The sequence below is a fragment of the Syzygium oleosum genome, unplaced genomic scaffold, assembly GCF_021117445.2.
Source record: "Syzygium oleosum isolate NSW1041296 unplaced genomic scaffold, Sole_v2.1 Sole_v2.13, whole genome shotgun sequence".
NCBI lineage: Eukaryota > Viridiplantae > Streptophyta > Magnoliopsida > Myrtales > Myrtaceae > Syzygium > Syzygium oleosum.
This window is the reverse complement of record NW_026607497.1, coordinates 2,152,137-2,168,178: the sequence shown is the minus strand read 5'-3', so window position 1 is coordinate 2,168,178 and position 16,042 is coordinate 2,152,137. Positions and strand designations below refer to the sequence as shown.

The 16,042-nt window shown below is 41.5% G+C and overlaps 3 protein-coding genes, 1 long non-coding RNA gene and 1 pseudogene across 6 annotated transcripts; 4 read left to right on the top strand and 1 right to left on the bottom strand.

Annotated features, from left to right (window-relative positions):
- Positions 1 to 157: 157 nt before the first annotated feature.
- On the top strand, positions 158 to 3,007 carry LOC115668424 (uncharacterized). 3 transcript variants are annotated; one of them, XM_056316967.1, is made up of 4 exons: positions 158 to 1,023; positions 1,263 to 1,345; positions 1,577 to 1,677; positions 2,725 to 3,007. In XM_056316967.1, the coding sequence occupies exons 1-4, from the start codon at positions 923 to 925 to the stop codon at positions 2,854 to 2,856; spliced, it is 417 nt and encodes a 138-aa protein (XP_056172942.1). In that variant the 5' UTR covers positions 158 to 922; the 3' UTR covers positions 2,857 to 3,007. The 3 variants fall into 3 exon arrangements, 2 of the variants coding, with proteins under 2 accessions (XP_056172942.1, XP_030445742.2); XM_030589882.2 differs by having other exon boundaries at positions 159 to 1,001; XR_008817716.1 differs by having other exon boundaries at positions 158 to 1,345; positions 1,543 to 1,677.
- A 187-nt stretch (positions 3,008 to 3,194) lies between these two features.
- LOC115666678 (uncharacterized) lies at positions 3,195 to 7,986 on the top strand (annotated as a pseudogene).
- A 45-nt stretch (positions 7,987 to 8,031) lies between these two features.
- Positions 8,032 to 10,359, bottom strand: LOC115669126 (uncharacterized). Its single transcript, XR_008817718.1, has 4 exons — positions 9,795 to 10,359; positions 9,232 to 9,282; positions 8,392 to 8,454; positions 8,032 to 8,247 (listed from the first exon to the last, which is right to left on the bottom strand). It is a non-coding gene; the product is annotated as an uncharacterized LOC115669126 (long non-coding RNA).
- A 1,311-nt stretch (positions 10,360 to 11,670) lies between these two features.
- LOC115681195 (uncharacterized) lies at positions 11,671 to 14,324 on the top strand. The gene is made up of 2 exons (XM_030605055.2): positions 11,671 to 11,778; positions 13,909 to 14,324. The coding sequence occupies exon 2, from the start codon at positions 13,930 to 13,932 to the stop codon at positions 14,308 to 14,310; it is 381 nt and encodes a 126-aa protein (XP_030460915.1). The 5' UTR covers positions 11,671 to 11,778; positions 13,909 to 13,929; the 3' UTR covers positions 14,311 to 14,324.
- A 975-nt stretch (positions 14,325 to 15,299) lies between these two features.
- Positions 15,300 to 15,728, top strand: LOC130139682 (uncharacterized). The gene has a single exon (XM_056317208.1). It carries the CDS (start codon positions 15,300 to 15,302, stop codon positions 15,726 to 15,728), a length of 429 nt encoding a protein of 142 aa, XP_056173183.1.
- The last annotated feature ends 314 nt before the right edge of the window (positions 15,729 to 16,042 follow it).

Genomic DNA, 16,042 nt, shown 5'->3' with positions numbered 1-16,042 from the left:
ATTGCGTGAGTGGAATACTCCACGTCAGCAATACACAACTCCATTGATCGCGTGACACGTGACAAGCGGGCCCACAGATCAGATTTATTAAAAAATCTCACTCTTTCCCTTCTCTCTCCCGACCTCCGTTAACTCTCCTCCGTTAGTGCTCAAATATTCACTTTTCACCTCCTGGTTTCTCTCCTTTACTCCTCCCGCTCAAAATTCCTCGCGCTCGCGTCTTCCTCTTCCTTCCTCCCCGACTTCCTCTTCCTTCCTCCCCGACTTCGCATCCTTTGGTCGTGAACCCGCCGCGCCTACGCCGGTTGCCTCCGCCGTCCCCTTCTAGAAAACCCATTTGCTCTCTCTCTCTTTCCTCCGCGAAGCGCGGCTCTTTTTGTGGACCGCGCCTCCGCCTCCGCCGGTTTCCTCCATCGTCGCCTCCCGGAGCCCATCGGTGGCTTAGATCCTGACCACGCGGCCGCCTCCGCCTACGCCGTCGCCGTCTCCTCCGAAGCCCTCCATTGGCGATTCGTCCTCTGCCACTTTCTCTCTATCCCAAGAAATGGCTCCGCTCTGCTCTCTGTGACGAACCGCGCCTCCGCGGTCGCCTCCCGCAGCCCCTTTGGAGATCTCGGGCTTCGACTCGCCCTCTGCGTTACCTCCCGAAGCCCCATTCTCAGGATAGGGTTTTGTATGACTTGAGCTTCCCGTCGTTTTTGCCCTAAAGTGAAGATTGGTGGCTCAGATCTCGACCACGCGACCGCCTCCGCCTACGCCGTCGCCTCCGAAGCCCCCCATTTGGCGATTCGTCCTCTGCCCCTCTCTCTTTGTCCCGAGAAACGGCTTTGCTCGGCTCTCTGTGACGAACCGTGCCCCCGCCGTCGCCTCCCGAAGCCCCTTTGGCGAGCCCTCGGCGGAGGAGCTGGCGCTGGTGGTGGTGATGGTGGGGTCGAGGTGTGCGCGTTCAACAATCGTGGCGCGGGCCGGAGTTCCGTGCCCGCTGACAAGTCAGAGTACACGTGAGTCCGATCGATGCATACGGTGAGCTTTCTAGTTCGTTTGAGTGTGTGCTGCTTCGTGGAGTTTCTTGAATCGGGAGCCTATTCACAGGAGAATGGTTGCCAGTTGGTGCAAAGCTGAAATGCAGCTTCAGCTTTCCTTGGACTAATCGTGGACATTGGATGGCTTTCTTAGTCTTTTAGTTTGATGATAATTTGGTGCTGTTCCGAAAACATTTTAACGAAAATTGACTTTGACTTTCGATGTGATTTCTGGAGCAGGACAAAGATTATGGCGAAAGATGCGATTGCTGTACTCGATCACCTGGGATGGAAAAGAGCCCATGTCATTGGCCATTCAATGAGTGAGTCTTGAATGACCCAAATTTCATGGATGCTTATTTGGCTCTGTGGTTCATATGAGAAATTAAAACAACCATTCTGATTGCAATTTCTGGATGCCTGGATTTATCTGGCCATTTTTTAAACTTAATAATGAACTAAAAATCACATCCATGACATGTCTGCCTGTGAGTCCAGATCGGGTTCCTGTTTGTTTCAGGGTGACTAACTGCCCTCTTTGGCTGTCAAAACAGGAGCTATGATCGCTTGCAAGTTGGCTGCCATGGTGCCCAACAGAGTTTTATCTTTAGGATTGCTCAATGTGACTGGTGGAGGTTATGAATGTTTCCCAAAGGTATTGCATTCATTTTAGTATGCGATGGTCCTTCCTTTTTTCTCCATGCAAACTAAAAAGGGAAAGAATGTTCTTCCCGGTTTCTTTTATCATTAAAAGAACTATTTGTTTGTGTGGGTGTTCGCCATTCAGTACTTTACAGACAGGTTGTTCATTTATTGCATGCTGAGCATGTTCCATGCTCCTATCCTTTGCTTTAACCACATGAGCAAGAGGAAATGGATTTTTTTTACTAATATACTGCTTAGAAAGGAGCCGTTATGAACTTTTACTGGTTGGTTACTTGCCGATTTTAATCCATGTCAAGAATGTTCCTTATTAATGTTTGCGCGTAGTAGCAGAAGTTGCTTTCATAGTTTGCATCTCTCGAATGTCCCAATCATAGCTACCATACAAAATCATTCAAATGGAAAAATCTTCAAAAGATCTCATTGCATCACTTGAATATCCCAGCCATAGCTACTGCACAAAATCATAGAGATGGCTATTTTTCAAAAGATCTCTCGTTGATTAGCTACAGGAGTCCTTTTCCTTGTGAAAATGAGAAGCAATGCAGAGACATAGGACTTAACCTTGGATATTGTGCAGGAACAATGATTTTTTGAAATAGAGATTGTAAGAAAGATCAATATCTAGCGAGCGCCTTTTTGCATCACAGTTGCAGTCTTCCTGAGATGATTCCGTGTTTTCATCTAGGCAAAAAAGGGTCCTCTCACAGTTTGCCTTTTAATGGTGAAACTGCTTATTGTTCACTTGAATCCATTCATATTCTGTATCTTGACCTCACCATATGATGAAACATTGTTATTGGGGGAAGTGGAAGCTGTTTTGACTTTCCTCAAGGAAATTGGTTTCATTTTTACTTTCCCAAAGAAATTCCCATACTTGTTTTAAGTAGCTACTCGTGCTATTTACCATGTGAATTAAATTAGTTTTGATGATGCAATTGCATTGTCAATTAAAACAAAAAAAAAATTGAATCCAGTCCTGATATTGCACTTGATCCACTATTTGAGTGGTCTAACAATGATCTTTTGATTTGCGTAGATTGACCGGCGAACCATCTCAATTGCAATCCGCGTTTTTAGGGCTAAAACTCTGGAACAAAGGGCTGCTGTTGATTTGGATACCCACTACTCAAAAGTAGGCAGTACTTATGTACTTAAACCATCATTGTAAAATCCACTGCATCCTCCTTTCATCTCTGTCAAAGGAGAAACGCTTAATCTTTCTCCATCCCAAAAGAAATAAGGATTTCAGGAGAACAATTAGTTGTTCTGTGATAGTATGAATAAATCACTCCCAAGTAAATTCATTTGTGTTCTTATGATTGGAGTCTTTCTTTTGGGACATGGAAGTGCGTCGATGTGTTAGGCTTCCACGGACAGAGGTTTCAGATAATCTGTGTGAGTGTGTGTGTGTGTGTGTGTGTGTGTGTGAGAGAGAGAGAGAGAGAGAGAGAGAGAGAGAGAGAGAGCAGGTCTCCACCAAGTAAGAAATCTTGAAAAATCTCAAGTTTCTTTGGTCTAGCATTAACATAATGGAGCAAACTCTACATGGCCTTAGTAACTCTTGTGTTATTTAGAGACTTCCTGAGGGTTTTTTAAGGTTTAGTAAGTGTTTATGTCTACGAGTGTTGTTTAGGTTTAAATGCACAACAATGCCATATAAACAAGTGCCAAACTATCATTGAGTTTTCCTATCCTTAGGATTTCCAGAGATGCATTTTACTTTGGTGTTCATAGTTAAATGGACCTATCTCTGAATAACCATGGTACAATATTTTTTCACTTATGACTATACACCTTTGCTTAGAGTTCATTGAAACTGGATGAACTTTATAAGAGATTACTTCACTGAAAATTGCCATTTTGTGTTGAAGTCAATAATTGGTTTTTGACTAGGTTAATTTTATAATTTTAGTATAAGATTGATAACTTGACTAAGGACTGGATACTATCACTTGCAGGAATATGTAAAATGTATTACAACAATGGGACTGCAGTCCAACTATGGCTTTCAGGGTTAGATAAATGCTTGTTGGAAGCATAGAATGACAAGAACAGAGATACAATTTTGGAACTTCTTTCCTGCAGCATCTTTGTTTTGTCTAGGACTCTTCATCGGGAGTGCGCTGTTGGCATCAGATTACAGAGAGGTGTATACCTACTCTTCTTAGTTCTACAGATAATCATGTTTTTTCACTGTTACTCGGTCCCGGTAGTTTATATGCTGGATGTTGCGAATGAAATTGAAAATGTTTTGCAGAAATTCTCAGGATGGGATTGGAGGATAATTGATAAATCACAGAGCTCTAACACCAGCACTTGTGCGGTATGTCATCCTTCCATCCAGTGCTTGTTATTAGAGAATGGCAGTTTTGAACCTCATCACTTTCAATTTAATTGTGCCATGCCAGATGTCTCACTTGTTGCTTAATAGCTTATTTGTGTTTTCATTTCAGAATCGATGCAGACCACGTGGAAGTGAGGCCTTACCAGAAGGTATTGTTGCCAGTTCTTCTGATTTGGAAATGAGGCCGTTATGGGATTCTGCAGAGGTAAAAAAACAGCCTGAAATGACAATAGTTTTTTCAATGTAGAAGATATAACATCATAGTTCTGAACATGCATTAACTTGCTTGATCTTTGGACAGGGCTCTCTTAGTTCTTCGTCTAACTTGTTTGCCGTGGCTGTTGGAATCAAGCAAAAGGATCTTGTGAATAAAATTGTTACAAAGGTGAGGAGACTTTTCTGGCTGTTGCTTAGCCTATTTTTATCGAGCTTTTTTCCAGGCTAACTGTGTCAATTTTCACTTTGCAGTTTCTGTCAAATGATTTTATGGTGATGCTTTTCCACTATGATGGTGTTGTTGATGAGTGGAAGGACTTAGAATGGAGTGATTGCGTCATACATGTATCTGCATTTAACCAAACTAAATGGCAAGTGGTCTTTTCCTTCCGACCCCGGTAATGATCATTCACAAGTCTCCTAATGGATCTTCAATCTTGTTCTACATGACTAGGTGGTTTGCCAAACGTTTCCTGCATCCAGATATAGTTGCAGAATACAAATATATTTTTCTGTGGGATGAAGACCTAGGAGTTGAAGATTTTCACCCCGATAAGTGTGTGTGCTTCACCTCATAAGCAATTCAATTTTCTTTGCTAGCTTATGAGGAGTGTAAGACGTGATAGTATCAGTGTTCCACTTTGTTAATATGCGATGCTTCATCAAATATCTGTTAAATCTATATTCATTTAGATAATTGGTTTCTTGATCAGCACATTAACAGCGCAATGATGTACTCAGCTTCATGTTTCCTTGCAAACTTCTCGTTAACTTGTTGGCAATGATTGAATGTCATACCTAATTGTTTTGATGATTGTGTGCGATACTTGAAATGATGATTATGGTATGGTCCAACTTCAAAATGCCTTTGACAAGATATCTAGCTCTTCCCTCCTCTAAAACACCAAATGTAGGTATATCTCTATTATCAAGACCGAAGGGCTTGAGATATCGCAACCAGCCCTTGATCCAACCAAATCAGAGGTGCATCATCAAATCACTGCACGTGGGAGGAGATCGGTTGTACACAGGTGATCTTATGTCCTATTATCTTTTGCCAAAGTTTGACTTCAAAATTTGGTTGATCTCATAAATGCCTCTCGCTACATGTATTATTGTTTTTAAGTCATTGCTTATTTTTGGATTGGGCGAACCTCTGTCTAGTGATGGATGGTCTCAAACGTGAAACATGGAACCAGGGGAGGTAAAATGAATGTATTACCCAACAGCCAGACATGCCAGTCTTTAGCAATGTTGTGCCTCCTCAGGATCTCACCTAAGAAAATTGCCATAACCATGGAACCAACTATGGTGTGATTCAACCATTCAAAACAAATTTTCTTTGTCCTGCATTAGCACTTTATCTGCGGGATTTCCATGCAGTGATTGCTTTTTTTTACTTGAATAACTCGACTGTTAACATAGATTTGTAAGGATGGCTACAATCGGTCACGTAACGTCATCTGAAATGTTAATGTGTTCATCAAAGGACAACCTGCGGAAATGTCAATCTGTTTAATGAATGACAATATTTGGTTGAAAGTCAGCAACTATAGAGCGGTATTGATTTGTGGATTGAAGTACTATCTTTCTTCTTTTGTCAACAGGAAGACTTTTAAGCCTGGTGGTCCTGGTAAAGGTTGTGGTTCCAATAGTACAGCTCCTCCATGCACTGGGTAGGTGCACCACACCATATACTTTTGAAAGTGCATTGTATCTGTTGGGTGTACTTTATATCCACTGGATTGTCTGTTTTTGCAGGCTATCCTTTTCAGTCTTTAATGTTCAAGATAATTTACTCTTTTTTCCTTCTGCTTATCGTCTAGTGGTATTCTGTAGAAACTAATTGGATATAATCTGTTATAGGTGGATAGAGCTGATGGCTCCGGTTTTCTCTAGAGCTGCCTGGCGCTGTGTATGGTATATGATTCAAGAATTCCATTTTATTGTGTCTGGTTTTCGTCTTTTTCTAGGACATCAGGATGTGGAGGATGATATCTTTACTGTTTTGAGTTTTCATCTGACTTTGAATTGGACACAAACCGTCTGATTTGGACCAGAATAATGAAGTTGGAATCTGCTGCATTTGATCATCTACATGTGTATAATAGAATGATAATTATAGTCACTACATTTTAAACTCATGGATGGTATAGGGCGACCCAGTTAGGCCTAACTTTTACAGAGGCAGATGAGTTACTCACCACTGTGTGCATTCTTAACTTTCTTAACAGAATGATTTGATCTATGCTTGGGGCCTAGACATGCAACTTGGTTACTGTGCTCAAGTCAGTTTAACTTTCTCTACTCAGCCATCGATGTAGTCTGAACTTGCTTTCCTTCTTAAACATCTTCAAGTTAGAGATTATTTACTTCAGTTTGTCCTGACAGGGTGATCGAGTCAAGAATGTTGGCATTGTGGATGCTGAGTATATAGTGCATTATAATCGGCCGACACTCGGTGGTGGCAATGAAAACAAGGTTTGGACTATTACGGTTAATCATTCTCTCTAGGTGTACCATCTTAAATGCTGAATCCGCATAATATAAAAATAGTTATCAAAATCGTAAGGTTTACATGCTATGCAGACATCATTTACAGGTGAAATAGTTCAGTGTAGAAATTATCTTAGGGATTTTCTGTTGGTAATTGGGTTGTTAAGGTTATTTTTTATTATTTTCTTCATCTTTGCAAGTTGTGCTTGCAGTCGGACTCATAGTCACATGATGATACTTCTGAGACTGAAAAAGTGGAATCAGAGGTATTGTCTGATTTTTTTACCTTCATTGATTATCGCAAACTTCTGGCAAAGATCTGCGTGACTGGAAATTGTATATTGCCATCCTTCTTGTGCAGGCACAGTCAAGTTCTCATAAACATGATCCTAGAGTTGAAGTAAGTTTCCCCTCATTTGCAACAATTTCCTTACCGTCTTATAATGAAGAAGAAGCAAATGACGCATTCTAAACGTTTTTTCCTGTCATTTGACTTTCAAAGCATGATGTTTATTTTTATGAACTGAGATGTCTATTCAAATAACTAATTGAGAGAGGATGTAGAATAAAGTGCTATTTCATATTGGGTTGAGATGTAGGTATCACTTATCGCAATGTCACACTATATTCATTGATATGTTGGTTGATAGAACTTCCTAGCTTATGTGATAGATAAGTTTATTGCTTATCATATAAATGTATGAGTATTAGTATGGCTATACTATTCATCTTCCCATGTCCTCATGCCATTTTTGCTCTAAATCATAGGCAAGAGGATGCATATGACTATGTGGATGAGTGTTATAAGAAGACTAAGTTCTTAGCTGCATATCAGAACATGATGACCCATACGAGGAGAGAATTTTTGGAAAAAAGACTAATAAGGAGGCACCTGAACCACTTCTAGCAAGGGTGAAGCCTGGTAGACGCAAACATAAAAGAATAAGAGAGGAAGGTGAGGTCGCAAGTGGTATTAGGATGTTGAGGATGGGAATGAAAATGACATGTCGAAGTTGCAAGAAGACGGGACACAATAGTTTAACATGCCCCACTAAGAAGGCTGGGTTAGCGGCATCACAAACACCATTGTCTAGGCAAAAACTTCCGGTAAGTACTTCCATTTTGTTAGATTTACATTTTTACTAACAACGATTTTTAAATTAATGAAATCTTATAATATTAGGTTAAGAGTAAAAGTGCTAGAGAGGACAAGAGACAAAGAATTGATACACAAGCACAGGTTGAATCAACATCACAAGAAGCTGAAGTTGAAGTTCCACTCAAGACTGTCTATTGTTTGCAGATAAGCCCAACAAATTAACATAGTAGCCCAAATAAGTTGCAGTACATTGCTCGCAAATACATCCTATATTATGGATTTCTCACAAGAGAAATGATCAGGATATTGAACTTTGGCAATAAAAGGAAGAGTTAAAAAATTGCCTGTTTCTCCCGCGACAAATGAGCACGTTCAACAGCAGGCATTTCTTCCCACCTCAAAACCTAGTGCTACAGAGATATCACACGAAGGAATTATTAAGTTTTTAGTGCAAATATTAGTGGTACTAAATGTTGGAGTTTGTGCTATTGTCCACAAACTTCCGATGATATCTTAATGCTAATTAAAGAAACGATAAAAGTACTCACATATTGTGCATAGTGAATCGCATCATCAGACTTCAAGCAACATTTCAATGCATGCAGGAGATCCTGGATTATCATGTATGAAACATTTCAGGGACAATGAAAGTAAAATCAAAGGAAGTAGATGGGCAAACTTACATATAGGAAATTTGTGACGTAAGCTATACACCCAAATTTACATATACAAGAAAAATGAAAGGCATAGTTCAAGTGTATCCTATCCACATTTACATTGATTCAATGGATACACTTGTCTTATCAAATTGAGTGAAAACTCGAAGATTCTCATTTTTGCTTGTTAATTGCAAAAGGCATAATCACCCTGTAAGTACCAGCTACCTCAACAAATATCTGAAAAAGTTGAAGAAATGCGTTACTGAAATGTCTAGCTAAATCATCATCTACTTAAGTTGATCTTCCAGGACCATTGCCATTTATATTTGAATCAGCTAGAATTTAACTTAAAAGAGCTCCTAAATTGCCTTGAGCAAGGTAAGGCCAATAGCGCATGAGTTCCATTTTTTCCTCGTATGGATTTTCCATGATGATGTTCCTCCATCTTAACTCAGATATCAGATAGTAGATAAAAGCATCCATGTACGCAATCTCTGTTTTGGCTTTCTCGATGTCCTCCTCATCAAGTAATAGAAATCCAAATGGATCATTGCCTACTTCAACTTCCGTGGATGCAAGATAAAGGAACATAAGCTGTTAGAGGCATGGTGGGTCCGATCTAGTTTCCTTGACAGTTTACAGATGGAGGACAATAATTCTTGAAACGCAAACAACATGGAGGGCCCTGATTTTCAGTGTTACAAAAAGTACGGATATATTTTACATGACCTTGTGCTTGTTCTTATTGATCCTCGGCCGCTCATTGATCACGAAACCAAACTGCAAGGGGGAACTCAAGATAAAAAATATAAAAAAGCCAGTTATTTAAACATAATTAGATCCACACTTGAATTGACTACAATTAACAAAAATGACGGACGTGAACATAATCAATTTGCAGAAAATAGACTAATTGATGCACTTAATGAATAGAGCTCAATAGTCTCAAAGCAGTGCAACTAAAAAGATCCCTTTTATATTTTTGCAGATGAAATCCAATGAAGAGACAACCTATGATGCTTGCATCTATTTTCTCCCGCACAAGAACAAAAATGGTTGTCTGTGGCATTATCCACAGATTGCACTCAAGAAACATGCCTGATGTTCTTCGACCAAAATCAATAGAGAGCGTAAGAATGAGCACAGGCCACATCTTTCATTTAGCACAGTCATAACAAGCACAAGCATTATCACCCATTCACCAAACGAACCTCAAGCTGATTATTTGACAAATTAAGCACGACCAATCCGACAATCTGCCCGAACGCCAAAAAAACATAATAATAGGGAACCTGTTGGTAGCGCGGTTCGTCACAGAGAGCCGAGCAAAGCCGTTTCTCGGGACAAAGAGAGAGGGGCAGAGGACGAATCGCCAAATGGGGGGCTTCGGAGGCGACGGCGTAGGCGGAGGCGGTCGCGTGGTCGAGATCTGAGCCACCAATCTTCACTTTAGGGCAAAAACGACGGGAAGCTCAAGTCATACAAAACCCTATCCTGAGAATGGGGCTTCGGGAGGTAACGCAGAGGGCGAGTCGAAGCCCGAGATCTCCAAAGGGGCTGCGGGAGGCGACCGCGGAGGCGCGGTTCGTCACAGAGAGCAGAGCGGAGCCATTTCTTGGGATAGAGAGAAAGTGGCAGAGGACGAATCGCCAATGGAGGGCTTCGGAGGAGACGGCGACGGCGTAGGCGGAGGCGGCCGCGTGGTCAGGATCTAAGCCACCGATGGGCTCCGGGAGGCGACGATGGAGGAAACCGGCGGAGGCGGAGGCGCGGTCCACAAAAAGAGCCGCGCTTCGCGGAGGAAAGAGAGAGAGAGCAAATGGGTTTTCTAGAAGGGGACGGCGGAGGCAACCGGCGGAGGCAACCGGCGTAGGCGCGGCGGGTTCACGACCAAAGGATGCGAAGTCGGGGAGGAAGGAAGAGGAAGTCGGGGAGGAAGGAAGAGGAAGACGCGAGCGCGAGGAATTTTGAGCGGGAGGAGTAAAGGAGAGAAACCAGGAGGTGAAAAGTGAATATTTGAGCACTAACGGAGGAGAGTTAACGGAGGTCGGGAGAGAGAAGGGAAAGAGTGAGATTTTTTAATAAATCTGATCTGTGGGCCCGCTTGTCACGTGTCACGCGATCAATGGAGTTGTGTATTGCTGACGTGGAGTATTCCACTCACGCAATATTTTCTCGATGGATGCGAGACAGAGTGATGCAGCAAGAGGAGGGTTTGGGCCAACTGATTGCCCGTGAGACTATTGTGAAATGATGTATGATGGATATTAGAGTTCTTCAGCTGTTGATTTACTTTGCATATGTAATTGTCAAACACAGGGCATAATTCTATCAAATGACTCACATTCGTTCAACAAATCCTATTTTATTGACTGTTGTCTCTGAATGAGTTTAAAGCTTATAAAATTACATAAAGAAACGGTATATTCAAATGTATTCCTAATGGTGTAGCTTATTTTAAAACTAGTAAAATTAATGAGATCCATTTATTTTAAAATTCATATGTAGGCAAAAGTGCAAGATAAGCTCATGTCATATCTCACTTATAAGTATATCGTTTATTTTTGAAAGTATAGGCTATTCATTACATGAATGGATTTCACTCGATATGGATAACTTCACCTACGTTTCTTACCACATAAAAATTCATGGAAGAAATTAAAAATACCTATCTCATTGCCAGAATTTAAGTATAATCTATTTCATTAATTGAATATATTTCACTTAAAAAATGCATCTAGAAGAACACAATAAAGATAATAATGAAAAATATTTAAAAGATATATCTTGCCAAAATAAAAAAGGGAAATGAAAAAAAATAAGGTCATATAGTAAAACTAGAATTATTTTTCTGTGAATAAAATGCACCGTATAAGAACATTTCACTTAAATTTAAAAAAAAACATCAAATTAATACAAAAGTATTCGAAAGATCTTAACTTATTTCGCGTAGGACTTCATAATTTTTAGCTTATTAAAAATAATTTATTTATAAAATAAATGAAATTGAGAAAATTTAGCATTTACTTCATGGATAAAGTACTTCATTGACAACTTTTGATAGTAACATTAAGATAAATTAAAATCACGGGAAAGAAAGAAAACAACTGTTGGGCCATAATTACAATTAAGCAGATATTCGGGGACTATCTTGGTAAGAGGAGAAAGTTCAGGGCGAGTGAAAAGTTCACTCCAGAGTCGCGCGAGTTGTCTTCTCCAAGTCGATCGACAAGGCACAGCGAAAGCGGTCGTGAAAACCCTTCGAGCATCGCTCAGGTACAATTTCTCTTCACAGAGATCGCTTGCGTTTCCCTCTGTTCCCATCGTCGCTGTTTTCGTTAGGTTCGAGAAGCGAACGGCTCTTCGTTGTACCTGGTTCCGAGTGCGGAACGCGAGCGAATCGCGTGCGCTGTTGCTTGTTGTTTACAGACGAGGCACAGTCAGTTCAGTTGGCATTAGGGTTTAAGTTTTTTCCTTCTATCTTGAACATGGCTCGCGGACGACTGGCTGCAATCTTTTGCCGGTGCAATATGGTTGTTGTCGTATTCATATTGTTGCGATGGTATGGGACTGAGCTGGGATGGAGTCGCGGGCAATGATGTGTAAGCGCCGGTAGTGGTTTATTGATTAAGGGTGACTTTGAAATGTGATATGTGTGAGGTGGGGGCGCGGATTCCATGATGTGAATGGTAAGTGCGGGAATATTGTGTGTTGCACAGAAGGTGTTTGGTTTAATGTCTGAGAGAAACTTGGTTACACGGGCTATCAATGTGATTGTAAACAGATCAACTGCGAGGTAATAAAGTTTCTCTATGTACATACTGCTCTAAAGAATTACAACTTTGGTTCTAGATCACGTCGGAATTTCATTTAGGACCCACCCATTTGCCACCTCTACTTCTACCTATCTAGAATTGAGGGTTTGGAGATGGCAGTAAGATTTACACTTTGTCTAAACGTTGGCTGGGAGGTTGATATCACATATATTAGATTTCTGTTGCTAACATAAGCGTGGGGTTAGTTGTGCGCTCCGTGAAAATGGTGTCCTAACGTGACAAGTGAGGATATGTCATTCTTTGGTCGATGCCGGTCATTGGCAGTGCCGGAGTAAGAATTGTGATGGCCAATTGTGCGTATACTTCATTTAGCGTAGCGACCAGCACCTATAACGTTTTGTTAGAGATCACATTGAAGAGTCCACAGAATACTGATTTACATGTGCTGATGCTTTAAGCCGGTGCTTTCTATGACCTCATTTCCCTGGCATGCAGAAGCTTAGTTATGTGAAGCTTTGCATGCCATTTTGTTCTGGTCACTTTTTTTGTCTTTTTGCTATGTTGTTGTCACTACTTTAATTTGAGGATAGGCAGTACAATTCTTTGTCTTCTGAAGTGAACAAGGTACAAATGCAATGATTTGTTCTTGGAAGAACTTATCAAGCAAATAATAACTTTAGTGTAAGTTTCGCTGACACTGTGTTTCAAGTTTCTTCAAGTTAGTGAAAAGTCTCTACTGAAGCATTGGCAAAGCATTCATCAATAGGATGCACGAGATGAAACCGTGATATTTGGTTGCCATATTCTTTTATTGGCCAAGCTCTCAATGGATATATGACAGGGTTTCCACTTTTTCTTTGGAATATCCAGTAAAAGTCTTAGTAAAAGGACTCAACCGCCCTCTAGGACCTGACATCAGGACCTTCATCTAGATTAGTAATGTCAAAATGTACTGATGAGAGTGGCTACTTAGCAGCTGATTTGATAGCAGTAGTAGACAACTCCTTGGAGATCAGAAGGGGCCCTTACTTCGTCCACATTCTAGTTTTGTTAGCAATCATCCTACAATATCCAGCTTGTAGCTCCAATATTTTTAATCCTGTATTATCAGAATGACCAGAGTTTAATTGGGGTGAAATCTAAAATAAACAGGCTGAAGCAATTTAAGATTTCACATATAGATAGAACATATTATGCCGTTCTTCCTCAGATTAATGCTCTTTACCTGAGATGTTTCACCATGAGCGGTAATTTGGCATCAGCTGTACACAGAATAACATTTAAGTGCCCTAGATGGATAACATTCACTTTCCGCAACAACTTTCTGCAATGCAAGCCATCTTTAAATGATTAAGGACACTGCTTTGGAATAGCAAATTCATATTGTGGCATGTTCAGATTAATCCGATCATTCTAGAACCCTAGAAAGGGTTGAAGCAGCTTCATCTCAAATTTCTCAATTGTTTCCTTCTATTCCCTGAAGTTTATGTTGGAAAAGCTATGAAGTACAGACTTCATCACCGCATAGTTTGGTGCTTTGATTCAATTTCCTTGTAGTGGATTAAAGGCTAATACACGGTGCTTTTGAGGCGAAATAAATTTTGATTATCAATTCTTTTATGGTCCATAGAGAAGCTTGAGACTCGGGGGGATGGCTGGTAAAGCTGCCCAATCTGTGGTGAAGACGATTGCAGAGTACCGATACCCGTGGCGCGAGAAGTTGGTGAAATATAGTAGCGAACTATCCAAGGGTGTGTGGGGGTACTGGGAGTTGGGAGCGTGGAAGCCACTGGGAATCAGTGCCCGTCGCCGAGCTAGGCTTCGCAAGGAAGTCCTACTTGCAGGCGAAGATTGGCCATACGACCCTGAGAGGAAAGAGATGAGAACCAAGAGGAAAGGGCACAAGTGTGACAGGATAGCAGCCGAGAGACGGGAAAACACCGCGAGACTGATGGAGAAAATGCCGGCTATGTTACAGGCGTACAAGAAGCGGAAATGGGAGAAGAAGATGAAGGAAGAAGACAAGAAATAGTCACAATTAATTCCCGTCTCTTGTGATGTTAGCTGTATGTGAAATCTTTGGTGATAACAATCCTCGCTCCCTCTGACCCAGTTTTACCCCTTTTTTCTCGTGTTTTCAGATCAAATTGACTGTTTGGATCAGGGGTAGGCCTCTTGTTGTCATTTACGAGCGAAATGTTCAGCTATTTTCTTGAACCAAAAAGAAATTTTTAACTAGTATTGGTGATTTTACTTGATTTTGTGCTTTTGTATTATACAAATGCACGTATACAACAGTACTCTGCAGGGAGCTCATTGTGTGATGTGTAAGGCGAAGCTCTGTCTTGATAGTGTTCCCAAAACGCACGAGGCATTGGATCCATCTTCTTGCCTATGCCTGTGGCTTTTTTATATGGCACTGAGCTAGGATCAGGAGACTGCCAAAAGGATCGAACCAGTGTCCTGTCTCCCTGGTTTTCAGCTTATTCTCTGCTACGAGACAAAAAAGTAACGGGGACAAATTGTTTCAAGAGAAGATAGAAACATGTGTCGAGCGCATGAAATTCCACCGCCATAGCATTAAAAGTCCATGCATGCTCAAGCATGTTCCAAGAGACGCACTACGTGTCCGATTCTTGCCATTGTCCAGTCACTAGCCTTTTGCCACCTTTCACTCTCTATGCTTCCTGTGGGCGGTGGCCACTGGCTGGTGTTGTATATCCAATTATCCAGGATATAGGAAGGAACCGAATGGGAAGGCAGAGGGAAAGAGGACAGACAGAGTTGAAGCGAAATGGCTAATATGTTCAGGGCAAATAGAGCTCTCCTCAACAACAGCTTCAGGAATTCGTGCAGAGACCCATCTTTCTATGTCCAACGCACTGTCGGCCCGACCAGGGCTTGCTTTCTCTCGACTGCTTTCGAACGTGCAGAAGTATAGATACATCTCTCTCTCTATCGTCCTACTTTTTGGCCTAGGATTTTGTTTCGATTAAGTACTCTAAGTGATACGGTGGGACAATGGGTTTGTCCTTGGACTTTCAGGGCAGCAATGCTATGGCCGAGACGAGCGCGGGAGATCGTGGGACGGGGATCCCAGAAACGGGGGCTGACCCGGCAAGGGACGGGATGTACGAGGCCAAGCAAGAGGCCCTCGACCCGGATGAGGGCCGGGCCAGCATTCTGACCGGATATATGGCTGACAGAGCGAGCGACGGGGCCAAGAAGGCTAAGGAGATGGCCAATAGGGTGGGCGAGACGGGCAAGAAGACGATGGACGGCGCCTGGAAGACAGCCAGGGAAACCACCGAGGAGATTAAGGAGGCCGCTGAGGGCGGCGGCAGTCTCGGCGAGGAGGAGAAGAGAGGGCCGAATTATGAGAACTTGGAGGGTGACAGGAACGTGGAAGATTTGAGGAGGCGCGCAGGAGGATATGATAAAGCGGAGTGAGAGTATAAAGAAGCTCTTAATGTTGAATCCCGCATAAATGGATCCATCCTGTTTAAATGCTTGGTTCAAGATCTGTAATGTAACCGAGATTTTGAGCCATGAATGAAACATGGAAAATGCCACTCCTGATCTTATTTGTTGAAACCTAAAGAAAGAGGACTCCTCATGATTAATGACAGGCTTAGGTTTTTATATAATTGGATAATGACACAAATAATTCTTCAATTTTGGCTCAATACACAATTTAATTTTTTTAATATTTAATTATTTTTAACTGGTTCTTGAATTTTAACTCACTGTGTAATATTAACCTT

Bases quoted from the DNA above. Each gene is read 5' to 3' on its own strand.
- LOC115668424 (XM_056316967.1), top strand. From the start codon at position 923: ATGGTGGGGTCGAGGTGTGCGCGTTCAACAATCGTGGCGCGGGCCGGA. The intron at 1,024-1,262 runs GTGAGCTTTCTA...TTTCTGGAGCAG, and splicing joins GAGTCCGATCGATGCATACG to GACAAAGATTATGGCGAAAG. The intron at 1,678-2,724 runs GTATTGCATTCA...TGATTTGCGTAG, and splicing joins GTTATGAATGTTTCCCAAAG to ATTGACCGGCGAACCATCTC.
- LOC115681195 (XM_030605055.2), top strand. From the start codon at position 13,930: ATGGCTGGTAAAGCTGCCCAATCTGTGGTGAAGACGATTGCAGAGTAC.
- LOC130139682 (XM_056317208.1), top strand. From the start codon at position 15,300: ATGGGTTTGTCCTTGGACTTTCAGGGCAGCAATGCTATGGCCGAGACG.